This window comes from Pristiophorus japonicus, chromosome 18, assembly GCF_044704955.1.
Source record: "Pristiophorus japonicus isolate sPriJap1 chromosome 18, sPriJap1.hap1, whole genome shotgun sequence".
Lineage (NCBI taxonomy): Eukaryota > Metazoa > Chordata > Chondrichthyes > Pristiophoridae > Pristiophorus > Pristiophorus japonicus.
Genome location: NC_091994.1, coordinates 103,790,188 through 103,804,828, shown reverse-complemented (window position 1 = coordinate 103,804,828; position 14,641 = coordinate 103,790,188). Strand labels below are relative to the sequence as shown.

Below are 14,641 nucleotides of genomic sequence, written 5' to 3'. Positions count from 1 at the left end.
ATATATTGTGCTGAATATTTTCCAGGTTCATGAAACTGGAAGAATTTTATCCTGAGACGTATCGCATGGATGTTAAAAGCGATCGTCTTGCATTCTATCGGGCCTTCCAAGGTAAGGTCTCTCTTCTCCCATTTTAAAACGTTATTCCTACCCTCCCGCAATATGGATTTCCATTCCAATGCACTCCGCATCCCCCCCGGCCAGGTTCCTGCAACTCTTTAGCAATGCATCAGGTTTAATTGGGTTGACTCACCCTCTCAATTACTATTCTATTTGGCTTGACTGCCTCCCTGAGATAGTCCGAATGTGATTCAGACTGGCCAGTGGTAAGGTTCTTCCACTCTGAGGAATTTCTTCACTCAGAGGGTTGTGAATCTTTGCAATTCTCTGCCTCAGAGGGCTGTGGATGCTGAGTCTCTGAATATATTCAAGGCTGCGATGGATACATTTTTGGAGTTGAGGGGAATCAAGGGATATGGAGATTGGACGGGAAAGTGGAGTTGAGGTCAATGATCAGCCATGATCTTATTGAATGGCGGGGCAGGCTCGATGGACACTAGGGCCTACCCCTGCTCCTATTTCTTGTGTTCTTATGTGAGAAACAGACATTGCCATTCCAGTGTTCTGTGCCTCCTGGTGACTATCAAGGTGTAATCTCAATCACTATAGACCAAGATTTTTTTCTTCTATTTTACAAAAGGTTGGCTCTGAGGGGGTCAGATATTGTTCGCATTCGACTCTTGGCCCCTTCCATTTTGGAACCATGGCTGACCCACCCCTCTCCAATGACCCCTGCTTGACATAATCTTTGTGTAATGTAAGCCTGGCCCAAAAACGCCCTAAATTGAGGAAGAGCATCCGGGAGGGCGCTGAGCACCTCGAGTCTCATCGCCGAGAGCGTGCAGAAATCAAGTGCAGGCAGTGGAAGGAGCGTGCGGCAAACCAGACTCCCCACCCACCCTTTCCTTCAACCACTGCCTGTCCCACTTGTGACAGAGACTGTAATTCCTGTATTGGACTGTATAGCCACCTGAGAACTCACTTTTAGAGTGGAAGCAAGTCTTCCTCGATTTTGAGGGGCTGCCTATGATGATGATGATGTCATGTAAAGTGTTGCAGGCCAGCTGTGGCGAGTCCAACCATTTAAAGTGCACAGAGGGCAGTAGGTGGTACTGACTTGGCAAAGGAGCATTTTTCGTCTTTGTGTTGAATGACCTTGGAACCTGGACAGAGATAAGAAGTCAAACAAAGGATTAATAATGGAAGTCAAATAATGGATTAATTCCCCGAGCCAAAGTTAGCAGTGTAGCGTGGAATTGCACTAAGTTCCCACATGCTGACAGCACAGGTGTAAGAGTTTTTTTAGAAAGCATTAAATTTGATAGTTACGATCTCTGAAACATGTTTGTGTAGCTGAATTGCACAAATGAATTTATTATGGTTAGTCAGTCCCCCTGAAGTGATGGTGACTGCCACAACTTAAGATATTTTACAACAACACCAACTTGTATTTATATAGCGCCTTTAACGTAGTGAAACGTTCCAAGGTGCGTCACAGGAATATTATGAGATTAAAAAAACTTGACACTGAGCTGCATAAGTAGAAATTAGCTTGGTGACCATGGTCAAAGAGGTAGGTTTTAAGGAGCGTCTTGAAGGAGGAAAGAGAGGTGGAGAGGTTTAGGCAGGGAGTTCCAGAGCTTGGGGTCTAGGCAACAGAAGGCACGGCCACCAATGGTGTAACAATTATAATCAGAGATGCCCAAGAGGGCAGAATTAGAAGAGCGCAGATAGATCGGGGGGTTGTGGGGCTGGAGGAGATATCAGAGATGGGGAGGGGCGAGGCCATGGAGTGATTTTAGATCAGTTATTGTTCCCTGATATTTGAAGGTTTTATAAAGTTGCTGCTAGATTTACGGATATTAGGAGAAGGTTTTTAGAGAGCTGCTCCTGGAGAACTCTGAGCAGCATTTGATGGAGCAAGCTGACCGAAACAGAGACCGATGTATTGAAATACTTGGTGATATACACGGTTGGTGAACATTATTTCTTGCTGATGTGTGTTTCCTGTTTCTCTCTCTTTAATGTAGAAGGCCAGTTTTGGATATCTAAACCTGCTGACTCAAGCCAAGGCAAAGGAATCTTCCTCTTGAGGACTCTTGATGATGTAACAGCCTTTTTTGAAAAACTGGAAAGCGTGGAAGAGAATCCCTACTTCAGAATGTGTTTCTACAATTCTCCCATTAACAGAATAGTGCAAAGGTGATGGGAAAAAAATCAAAGTCCAACTAAAACTACAGTTTATTTGTCTGGATTAACACAAAAGCAGGTCTTAAATGGCGTATTATAGAATAAAAGTCCTTGCTGGTATAGTACCTTTCCACTATCACACTTGTTGCAAACTGTCAGCATAATCCACAGTTGGTCCAGTTGGAGTAAGAAATGACGAGTGTTACGTTTTTGGGGTATCTTCATTCGAGACTTTTCTTTGGGGCTTTTATCATTCAGATTACTCTGTGGGCGAGCTCGATTACTCTTAGACAAAAAGGGCTTCAGTTGTGTAACAGGGTCTGTGGGCAATGTAATGAATGGGAAATGTAGCCCAAAAGTTATTGATCACTGTGAAAATGTGGAGAGGAGGAAGATTTGTCGGTCTTCACCTCAACAACAACCCCGGTATAACCCAGAAGACAAATCTTTAATGCACCAGAATGAGATTTCTGAAGTTACATCACAGAAACTGTCCAAAATTTAGCACCGGTTGACAATCTCCCTCAGAATAGCTACCCAACTCCAAACACTACAGTATCATCGCTGACCGTGCGGACTCCGGCAACCATATCATCACTAGCCTGCACTTGTAGGACCTTCTTATGATCCAGCAGCACACTGAGAGCAGCAGTGCCAGACTCTATAAAGGTGAATAAAATTTGCATTGCCTGATGCTAGACTGTGTCCTGATCTTTCGGTTTGAGGCTGATCCATGAATAGTGATGGAGCTAAACCTTTATTTGATTGGGCCATCTCCATCTCTAGAGGCAAGCACTCAACACCAGGGCAACATCCAGCTCATTCCCTCCTCTCTGCGGCTGAACACTTGAAAGGAGCATAAGATGTAGGAAGCAGTGGAAACAGACCAAATACTGATGTACGGGACTCCCTGGGTCAAAACACACTGAGAGCAGCAGTGCCAGACTCTATAAAGGTGAATAAAATTTGCATTGCCTGATGCTAGACTGTGTCCTGATCTTTCGGTTTGAGGCTGATCCATGAATAGTGATGGAGCTAAACCTTTATTTGGCACGGTGTAGGGGTGGGTGGGGGGGCGTGGTTGGATTGCCATGCATCAATGGTGAAAGGCTATTAAAGAAAGGTTTGGGCGATTGGATTCTGCCTGGTGATTGCAGTAGTCTGAGCAGTGCGTTCAACAGGCAATTCTTTCCTCTGATGCTCAGAATTATCTTCTTGTTCATTTTCTTGCTGCAGGAGTTTTGGGGCAGCCTTGACAGGTTTCTTCAAATAGGGGACCCCTGACTCTGTGTACACGACTGTCAGCCATGTCTGAACGGAGCTTCTAAGGTGCAGTGTCAGTTGTGTCGTCCTCCGCTTACCCTCTTTCTCTCCACCAGAACCTGCAAATAGAGAGGGCTACTCATAGGAGATCTAGGCCGTAATGGGCTCTCTCACAACTGCAGCTGTACACTCACTGATAAAAGTTGCAGTACTGCTTTAAGTAGCTATCCGGAAGACTCCATTAAGTCTCAATGGCCCTGAAATTCCAATGTCCCGGGTCGGTACGAAGTTTCTACGGACCTGGGAAGGCATTGGAAAAGTCAGGTTTCGGCGCGCAATGCACATGCGTTGAAAACCGGCTTTTCTGATCTGTCAAATTTCTGGCTTGACAGATCCTCCGTATCTCGGGAGCGAGGACACTTGCTGGGCAAGATTTCCGACATTTACGCATATCTTGCCCAGCAAATGTCCTGTAAAATCCTGCGCCCGAAAAAGCAGACATTTAGCCCACTTTTACAGGCGCAAGTGTATAAAAATACACAAAAACATTTTAAAATAAAGTTATAAAAACACATTTTATTGTTAAAACCCTCCCCACTACAGTAAGTTCATTTTAAGGCTTAGTTCAAAAAACTTTTTAAAAAGTCGGGAAAATTTTTTTTTTATAACAACTTTAATTTAAATGAGTGTTAAATATGTAGTTTATTTTCTATTTTTTATTGTGTTTTGGGTGTTGGGGGAGCGGGGGTTCCCATTCATAGTAATAGGAATTCTTGACTTACGGAACTCCTATTACTATGAATGAGAATCTATACTACACCTGATTGGCTGCTGTCTCCAGCTCCCGGCCTGCGCACGTCCCCACGTGCACGCGCTTAGAACGCGCAGTCACGGGAGGCCTCAGGCTCAGAAGTTCCAACGGGCGCAGCAGCAACAGGTAAGTGCGCATCTTTTCTCACTTTTTCTGTCGTTTGCCCGCGGGAAGAGCGCGACCGGAATTTAAGGGCCAAAACTTCCTTAGTTTTTGGACTGTTTTGGTCCTGTTACACAATCAGTTGCTAAGAGATACAGCAATGGACCTAACGGAAGGGAACACACATCTTCAGCCGCACCTGTTTTATACAGGGGTTGAGCCTATTGTACGCCATTTCCACCTCCTGATTACATTATACGGAAGATCCCTCATTTACATTTTTTTTATCAGTTCATGGGATGTGGGCGTCGCTGGCAAGGCCAGCATTTATTGACCATCCCTAATTTCCCTTGAGAAGGTGGTGGTGAGCCGCCTTCTTGAACCATTTCAGTCCGTGTGGAGAAGGTACTCCCACAGTGCTGTTGAGGAGGATTTTGACCCAGCGACGATGAAGCGATATATCTCCAAGTCAGGATGGTGTGTGACTTGGAGAGGAACGTGGAGGTGGTGGTGTTCCCATGCGCCTGCTGCCCTTGTCCTTCTAGGGGGTGGAGGTCGTGGGTTTTGGAGGTACTTCCGAAGAAACCGTGGCGAGTTGCTGCAGTGCATCTTGTAGATGGTACACACTGCAGCCACGGTGCACCGGTGGTGGAGGGAGTGAATGTTGAAGGTGGTGGATGGGGTGCCAATCAAGCGGGCTACTTTGTCCTGGATGGTGTGAAGCTTCTTGTATGTTGTTGGAGCTGCACTCATCCAGACAGGAGGAGAGTATTCCATCACACTCCTGACTTGTGCCTTGTAGATGGTGGAAAGGCTTTGGGGAGTCAGGAGGTGAGACACTCGCCGCAGAATACCCAGCCCCTGACCTGCTCCAATTGCCAAAGTATTTATGTGGCTGGTACAGTTAAGTTTCTGGTCAATGGTGACCCCCAGAATGTTGATGGTGGGGGATTCGGTGATGGTAATGCCGTTGAAGGTCAAGGGGAAATGGTTAAACTCTCGCTTGTTGGAGTTAGTCATTGCCTGGCACTTGTGTGGTGTGAATGTTACTTGTCACTTATCAGCCCAAGCCTGAATGTTGTCCAGGTCTTGCTGCATGTGGGCATAGACTTCTTCATTATCTGAAGAGTTGTGAATGGCACTGAACACTGTGCAGTCATCAGCGAACATCCCCACTTCTGACCTTATGATGGAGGGAAGGTCATTCATGAAGCAGCTGAAGGTGGCTGGGCCTGAGACACTGCCCTGAGGAACTCCTGCAGCGAAGTCCTGGGGCTGGGATGATTGACCGCCAACAACCACAACCATCTTCCTTTGTGCTAAATATGACTCCAGCTAATGGAAAGTTTACCCTCTGATTCCTATTGACTTCAGTTTTACTAGGGCTCATGATGCCACACTCGGTCAAATGCTGCCTTGATGTCAAGGGCAGTCACTCTCACTTCACCTCTGGAATTCAGCTCTTTTGTCCATGTTTGGACCAAGACTGTAATGAGGTCTGGAGCTGAGTGGTCTGGGCAGAACCCAAACTGAGCATCGGTGAGCAGGTTATTGTTGAGTAAGTGCCATTTGATAGCACTGTCGATGACACCTTTCATCACTTTGTTGATGATTGAGAGTAGACTGATGGGGCGGTAATTGGCCGGATTGGATTTGTCCTGTTTGTTTGTGGACAGGAAATACCTGGGCAGTTTTCCACATTGCCGGGTAGATGCCAGTGTTGTAGGTGTGATGGAACAGCTTGGCTAGAAGTGTACAATGAATCACGCACAGTGTGTGCAAGTGCTTACTGTGAATAACGGCAGCACTATTTGATTTGGGTGTGGGTCAGCTCTCAGGCTGCCATTCCATTATTAATGAGTAGTTGGTGCTCAATGTGTTTCAGTGCAGCAGGCACAAGCCCCCTTAATTCCTTCACTCTTCTGTTCTCCTATAGCCTGCAGGCTTTGAATCCCAAGCTCGGGCGTGGAATACTTTTCCAAAGAGACTAGTCGAAGCACAGACCATTGCATCTTTTAAGAGAAGAGTAGAGAAATATTGGAAGCAGAGGAATATACAAGGCTATGGGAAGAGAGCGGACGAGTGGGATTAGTTTTGCTTTGCTCCAGCAAGGAACCGCCACAAACATTTTAGGCGGAAGGACCTCTTTAGTTGTTGTAAACTTCCCCTGGTTTTATGCGGTCATTAGATGAAAAAGGTAAAAAAAAAATATTCCAGCTTTTAATCATTGAGTCGTTCACCTTGCTAACCCGTCAAAGAGAAAACAATAGATGATTTCATTGTTTCCTATTTTACTTGGTGTGTTTGGACTCATTGGTCAGAACATCGAGAGAAATAAGAAAAACACACAGGAAAAGCATGAAGAAAAGCTGGAAAAATAAGGAAAATATGAGGGAAGTTAACATGTGCAATTTTGTGATACATGCCGCAGAGAGGGGTAATGTCTGCACTGGTGAGCACGCTCACAGGTTTGTAGAGCTGTTACATTGTGAGTGGCTTAGCCAGTCACGTGATGTTCACAAGGCTCAATAAAACCCCAGTCAGTTGGGTCTACGTCATCCACGATGAGGTATGCAGTTGTGAGCCTAGTGGATGAACTGGCAATGTGTAGTGTGATTGTTAATCATTTGTTAATAAGCTAACTAGTTCTTAATAGAAATGTGTTGCTATGAATTCTTAAGCAAAGAACCCGTGAAACAAATACATTACAGGAGGGAACCAAACCTCTGTAGGTGCAGTAATAGAGAATATCTGATGTCACTTTTGATAGATCGCTGAGAATGAATACCGGTCTATAGACTTGTACTAAAATGCCTGTGTTTTATACCCAATCAGGTACGTTGTCCAGCCCTTGCTTCTGGAAGGTAGAAAGTTTGATGTCCGCTCCTACTTTCTGATCGCCTGCACCGCGCCCTACGTGACTTTTTTTCGGCATGGTTACGCCAAACTGACCTGTAACGAATACAATCCAAATTCTGATGACTTGACGGACCACCTAACCAATCAGGTAAATTGAATATGGGGTGAATGCCATCGCATTGGCTACACGCTCTGGCCACTACACCCTCTGCCCGCTACACCCTCCGCCCGCTACGCCCTCCGCCCGCTACACCCTCCGCCCGCTACGCCCTCCGCCCGCTACACCCTCCGCCCGCTACGCCCTCTGCCCGCTATGCCCTCCGCCAGCTACACCCTCCGCCCGCTACGCCCTCCGCCCGCTACACCCTCTGCCTGCTACACCCTCCGCCCGCTACACCCTCCTCCCATTGCACCCTACATCCATGAGGAGGTGCCAGGCTGCCAGTTGGTGGCCCGGCCGAACCCGGGGGCGTAATTGTCCCACCGACCTGGAAGCCGGCTAAAAAGATAAAATGGCGGCCGCGGCAGTGGGCCCTCGCCTTTAACAGCCAGCACACAGCCAAGTCCAACGCACACAAGGCAAGGTGCCCCCACAGAAATAGCTGTCGGCGATGCTGCTCAGCACTTCGAGGATTTTTACAGCTGAGTTTGGCTGGAGGGGCGGGAGATCGGCACTGCGTCCTTTGATCATGCACTGAGGACCGGTCGGCAGCGGTGGGGCTGAATTTTGCTGGCGGCGGCCATTGGACTAGAAGTCGGCAGCCGCTCAACTCCGCCGCTTGGCCACCGCTTTCTGGCGGTAAACAGCCTTTTTGGGAGCTGAATCTCGGCCCCGACATTTGCAGTAGAAGAGGTAATAACAAATTACATTGTGCAAGATATTAAAAAAAACAAGGAAAATTTGTTGGATCATCAAGAGGGCAAATTAATGGTCGTTGCTAAAAATCGTGACCTGTTTCCAGTGAATGGCAGCAACCACTCTGTGATTAACAGCTCTGAAGCAGCAAAGACCATAAGAAATAGGAGCAGGAGTCGGCCACACGGCCCCTCGAGCCTGCTCCGCCATTCAATAAGATCATGGCTGATATGATCATGGACTCAGGTCCACTTCCTTGCCCGCTCCCCATAACTCCTTAACCCCTTATCGTTTAAGAAACTGTCTATCTCTGTCTTAAATTTATTCAATGTCCCAGCTTCCACAGCTCTCTGAGGCAGTGAATTCCACAAATCCACAACCCTCTGAGAGAAGAAATTTCTCCTCATCTCTGTTTTAAAAGGGGCTTTGCCAAGTTGGGTTGTGAAAGCAATCCAAATCAGAGCTGGTGCAGAATTAGTGTATCTCTCAAATACATTGGTAAAACCTTCCCTAGTGGTCAACAAGGGAGCGACTGAGCTGAGGTCTTGGGTGGCTGAATAATCCTGAAAGCTCCTCAGTATAGAATCACACCTTGGAATGCACTACCTGAAAGGCCGGTGGAAGCAGATTCACCAGTAACTTGCAAAACGGAATTGGACAAATGCTTAAAAAGGAAAAATTTGCTGTCCTGTGCGAAGAAGCAGGGGAGTGGGACTAATTGGTAGCTCTTACAGAGAGTCAGCACAGGCATGCTGGGCTGCATGGCCTCCTATATGCTGTATCATTCTGTGACTTTGGGCCCAAGTTTCCACACGATAAAAAACGGGCGCCCCTCCGAGCTGGGCGCCCGTTTTTCGCGCCTAAAACGGCGATGGAAAAAAAACGCGCGATTCTGGAGCGCCCTGCAGCTCCATGTCTGCGCCCAGGGGGGGCGGAGCCTACCACTCGCGCCGATTAAATTAGTTTCTTTCCTGCCGGCGACGCTGCGCGTGCGCGTTGGAGCGTTTGCGCATGCTCAGTGTGAAGGAAACATTGGCACTCGGCCATTTTTGTAGTTCTTTGTAGCTGTTTAATTTTTGAACATTTTTTTAATAAAAGCGCATTGCCATCAGCACATCAGCACGGAGAAGGCTGCAGGAAGCCTCAGAAAGTTGAGGCAGCCGTTTCCCTCGCCCTCCCCGCCCGCCGTCGGGAACAAACGGCTGCCTCCTCCCCCCCCCCCCCCCCCCCCCCCGCGGGAACGAACGGTTTTCTTCTCTTCCCCCCCCCCCCCCCCCCCCCCCGCGGGAACGAAGCCTGCAGCATTCTCCCTGGCTGAAGCACTTTCACACAGGTAGGAAGATGGTTTATTTAATCTTTTCTTTGCTTATAAATGTTTATTCAGGTTGGATTTATTTGTATAATATTTGTATAAGTAGAAATAAGGATTTATTATAGAATTTAATGACTTCCCTTCCCCCCCCCCACCTCGTTCTGGACGCCTGATTTGTAACCTGCGCCTGATTTTTTAATGTGTAGACAAGGTTTTTTCAGTTCTACAAAAATCTTCACTTGCTCCATTCTAAGTTAGTTTGGAGTACGTTTTCACTGTGGAAACTTTCAAATCAGGCGTCAGTGGCCGGACACGCCCCCTTTTGAAGAAAAAATTCTCTTCCAAAGTAGAACTGTTCTAACTGACTAGAACTGCAGAAAAAAAATGTGGAGAATTACAATTTCTAAGATAGTCCGTTCTCCACCAGTTACTCCTAAAAATCAGGCGCAAATCATGTGGAAACTTGGGCCCTTTATATTTAAAAATGTCATATTTCTGCTTCACATTAACTTCTCGAGAGATTTGTCAGGTCTTAGTTAGAAGGCGATCCTTTATTTGCCGCCAGTAGTTTTTCAGGATTATATTGGGCCTGAATTCGCGGCCCCTGAGGGTGGGTATGAGGTGTGCACAGGCCCTTGGGGCCCCGCAAATTCCGGGTTTACGCATGCGCTGCTCACGCGCCTGAACCTGGAGCTTGCGATCTGTCGTGAAATCTCTTTACAGATCCACCGCATCCAAAGGGAAGGAAACAGGGCTCCGTGGCCGAGAGGTGCGCTATTTGCCCAACTCCTGCCCAGAAAATGTCCTTGAAATTCTTACGCTGGTAAAAGCGGGCATGCGGCCTGCTTTTACCAGCGTAAGAGTCTTAAAATTTTATTTTTCTATTTTTTTATCACTCATTTACATATTAAAAACCCTGTCCAATAAAGTAAGTTTATGTTTAGCCCTGTTAAAACGTATTTAAAAAAAAATCTATTTTATTTTTGTATAAAATATTTAATTAAATTGCATTTTAATTAATTTTAAATATATAATGTGTTTTTAAAATTTATTTTCAGTGTTTCTGTGTTTTTGGGGGTATTCCCATTCATACTTATGGCAGCTCCCCACATACGGAACTCACCACGGGTTTGAGAGGAGATCCCTCTACCCTGATTGGTTGGGCCAGCCCATGTGATCCCAGGGGCGCGTATGAAGCCCTTGCGATCCTGGGATACGTGAGCCTCTAAGCGGGCCTTTGTGTAGAGCCCCAGGGGCGCAAGGCTCCTAAACTTCCGGGACCACCAGGTACTTCCGTAGAAATCTTTGTGGTCGGAGGCATCTGCCCGCGGGAAGCCTCCGACCGCAAATTCTGGGCCGTTAAGCTTGAGAAATTTCTCCACAACAGCGAGAGAAAAAAAAAACAGACTATGTAAATGCAGGTCTTGCTTTAACTTAAAAAAAAAATTAAACATGGCAAAGACTGATAGATATTAATAATAATCGCCCAAGTGAAGTTGAGAGAACATTTCTCACTGAGGTTGTGAATTTGAATCCCAGGGCTACCTCAGTTGGACGCTGATGTGAGAGGTTTCATTGTAGTTTGAGACCAAGGAAAGCGCGGATATTGTCTACTGAGCTGGGTGATGGGAGTACGGCACTGGCGGCAAAGAGAAAGTTTGAGGGGGAAGAAAGCCACGTACTTGTCATGTATGTACATGCTGTTTGTAGCCAGCAGATGGCATCATTGTTGCAGGCCACTGAGCAGCACGTACATGGTGCTGCTCTGGTATAAAAGGCCAGCCGTTTTGTGAGTCAGACACTTTGGGTTGTACCTTGCTTAGTTAAACAGTACTCAGTTCGAACCTTTATTGTATACATAACAGTACTGAAATAAAAATGACACTAAGGGAATCAATGGATATGGAGATCAGGCGGGAAAATGGAGTTGAGGTAGAAGATCAGCCATGATCTTACTGAATGTCAGAGTAGGCTCGAGGAGCCATATGGCCGAGTCCTGCTCCTGTTTCTCAATTCTTATGTTAGTGTCCTCATATTAGCATCGGCTGGAGAGAGAGCAGAAAAAGCGCAGCAGCCTGTGTCAGTATTCTATGGGCAGATACGCAGGCTGCTCCAAGATCAATGTGCTCACTGTGATCTCTGAAAACCAGGGAGCGGATCTGAGGGAGAGAGGGGGGTCAGTAGGAGTGTGTATGTGCGTGCGTGCGTGCGTGTACGCGCTAGGCCCGTGCAGCAGAGCCTGGTCTCCCGCCATCTTGGACTTGCCATTGGACCAAGACCTTGCTCCATCAAGCCCGTGTGGTGGCTGGTGTGCAGCGGCCCACCCCAACGTTAAAAGAATTCACGCACAGGCATCTTCCACTCTTTGAAATGAAGTCCAGGACCTGGCATCAGGCACCTTCGAACTTATTTCAGTGTGGAAGCAAGTCATCCTAAGAAGAAGAAGAAGAATTTGTTTTATCAAATAGAAAACTGAACAAAAATCAGAAGAAAGACTGGGATGCAGAAGCTTGTGGGGTTGTCTGTCGATGCATTTTCATCTCAGTATTTTTAAATTAAGCTAATAGTTTGACTCATGATTTTTTGTACTCAAATGCACCAATGTCTATTGATATCATACATGTAGCTTCAAGCAGACAAATGCAGAAACCTCCTATTGGATTTAGGAATAACTGCACATTTTTTTTTCCTCAATTTAATTTCCTGATCTTTCCTTTTTCAATAGGCTGCCATTATTTGTGTCTTGATTCTCCTCCCCTTTCCTCTCCTCCAAGTGCTGGCTCCCCCCACGGAGTATGTACTCGCTGGTATTGACGCTATGTCGCACCATAGCCAAGTGGCCATGATCCATGTCTGAGTACGTAAGGCTATTGCACCATGGGGGCATCACAACTGTCCTCGCCAATGTTCCCTTTAAGCCGCGCAGCCATGCAGCGGTCCGGAGCTCCCGCGCAGCTGGCTCACTGGCTCCTAAGTGCAAAAAACACGAGGAGAACTGTATCAAAGGGGCTTTGGGGCACAAGTGGCCTGCAACCCCAAACCAAGCATCACGTTAAACGTCCTGCAAGGGTGCACATTGCGTTTGATCGCCCTGTGCGATCCGTCGGAGGCGAACGTTTGAGAATCCTGCGCGCGTTACTGCGGATATCTCAAGGAGTTTGTTGTTTCTCTACGGCCTGTTGGTTTGTGTAGTGAGGCAGCGCCCCGGGGATTTTATCCGCTCCGGTGAGGCTGGGTCGCCCGGCTGAATTCAAAGCAGGTGTTCATTAGCATTGTGTAAATTACCCAGCAACCCCTGGGGGAGGGGGGTTGTGGGAGGGGAGAATACCCACCGCGTCGCCTGTCGGCAATCTTTTCCAAAACTCTGCAGCTCGCCCAGTTCTTCATATTTTGAATCTATTTTTCTGCTCTTAACCCTTCACAGGCTCCCGTGGCACTTCTCAGAGTATTTTTTTACTGCAATATTAAAAATACTGCATCAGTTTTTCATAGAATCATAGAATGGTTACAGCACAGAAGGAAGCCATTCGGCCCATCGAGCCCGTGCCGGAACACACAACTTTCAGATTCTGCAATTGGACAATATACACAAGCAGCTTCCCCCCATTTTATTATTATATGTTCCACACATCATCTGGCTTCCTTTCCCTCAGCTGGTCGATCATTTTGCTGAGTCTGTCAACCTTCTGTTCTTTTCTTTTCAGCTTTTGTTGGAATAATAAAAAAATCTATCCAATATCTTCATATTGTTTTCCATCAACCAGTCAAATGTCTGTGAGGCAGGGGTCACGGCATGATCGGGCAGGGTTGATCCAAATGTCCTCTGCACCTGACCCCAGGTATACGTGATCCCTGCGGTGCTCAGTGTTGCAGACAGTGGAAGGAGCGTGCGGCAAACCAGACTCCCCACCCACCCTTTCCTTCAACCACAGTCCCGTATTGGACTGTTCAGTCACCTGAGAACTCACTTTTAGAGTGGAAGCCTTCCTCGATTTTGGGGTACTGCCTATGATGATGAATGTTGTATTTGGATATCATCATCATAGGCAGTCCCTCGGAATCGAGGAAGACTTGCTTCCACTCCCAAAGTCCTCCCAGGGGCTCTGCAGGATCTTGCGGAGACATCGTTGGTGAGTATTGTGTACAGTTTTGGTCTCCTAACTTGAGGAAGGACATTGAGGGAGTGCAGCGAAGGTTCACCAGACTGATTCCCGGGATGGCGGGACTGACATATCAAGAAAGACTGGATCAACTGGGCTTGTATTCACTGGAGTTCAGAAGAATGAGAGGGGATCTCATAGAAACGTTTAAAATTCTGACCGGTTTAGACAGGTTTAGATGCAGGAAGAATGTTCCCAATGTTGGGGAAGTCCAGAACCAGGGGTCACAGTCTAAGGATAAGGGGTAAGCCATTTAGGACCGAGATGAGGAGAAACTTCTTCACTCAGAGAGTGGTGAATCTGTGGAATTCTCTACCACAGAAAGTTGTTGAGGCCAATTCACTAAATATATTCAAAAAGGAGTTAGATGTAGTCTTTACCACTAGGGGGATCAAGGGGTATGGTGAGAAAGCAGGAATGGGGTACTGAAGTTGCATGTTCAGCCATGAACTCATTGAATGGCGGTGCAGGCTTGAAGAGCCAAATGGCCTACTCCTGCACCTATTTTCTATGTTTCTATGTTTCTATCTCCAGTGACTTGAGGTGCCTTCTATACATCGTCCATGCCTCAGATCCACTTGGATATAAAGAGTATATAAGCACGGAAAATACAGGTTGAACCTCTCTGGTCCGGGACTCTCGGGTCTGGAAACATCCGTGGTTCGACATTCATGGTGGAACTGCCGCTTTCCTGGGCCTGGGCTTGGAGTTCACTGTTAAGCGCTTCCGTGATGCTCAGCATCTCGCTCTGCTTCCTCATTGTGGGATTGTGGGACTTGACGCCCAGTGAAGCGGCGTCAGACCCGAGACAGACAGAGAAATGACCGATCATCAACATTCCCCGCCTCTCCTCCCTCACTCAGCGATCACCAGCACTGACCTCCCGTGGTTTGGAAAATTCTCTGTTTCGGCACCGGTCAGGTCCCCAGGGTGCCGGACCAGAGAGGTTCAACCTGTAGTCGTAACATTTTCTTTGTGCAAGAGATTTCTTAATTATTAAGAATTGTGGAAATTAATTTTCAGTCTGC

At 47.0% G+C, this 14,641-nt stretch overlaps 1 protein-coding gene across 3 annotated transcripts in view; it reads left to right on the top strand.

Moving 5' to 3' along the window:
* LOC139228940 (protein polyglycylase TTLL10-like) overlaps nucleotides 1–14,641 on the top strand; it is a 385,507-nt gene that overhangs the window by 338,131 nt on the left and 32,735 nt on the right. For 2 of the 3 annotated variants that reach the window (XM_070860478.1, XM_070860477.1), the window contains one exon: nucleotides 7,262–7,433. In XM_070860478.1, coding sequence (XP_070716579.1) covers nucleotides 7,262–7,433 — 172 coding nt within the window. Of the gene's footprint in view, nucleotides 1–44; nucleotides 112–2,090; nucleotides 2,263–7,261; nucleotides 7,434–14,641 lie in introns of those variants that run through there. The other variant, XM_070860479.1, reaches the window with a different exon arrangement.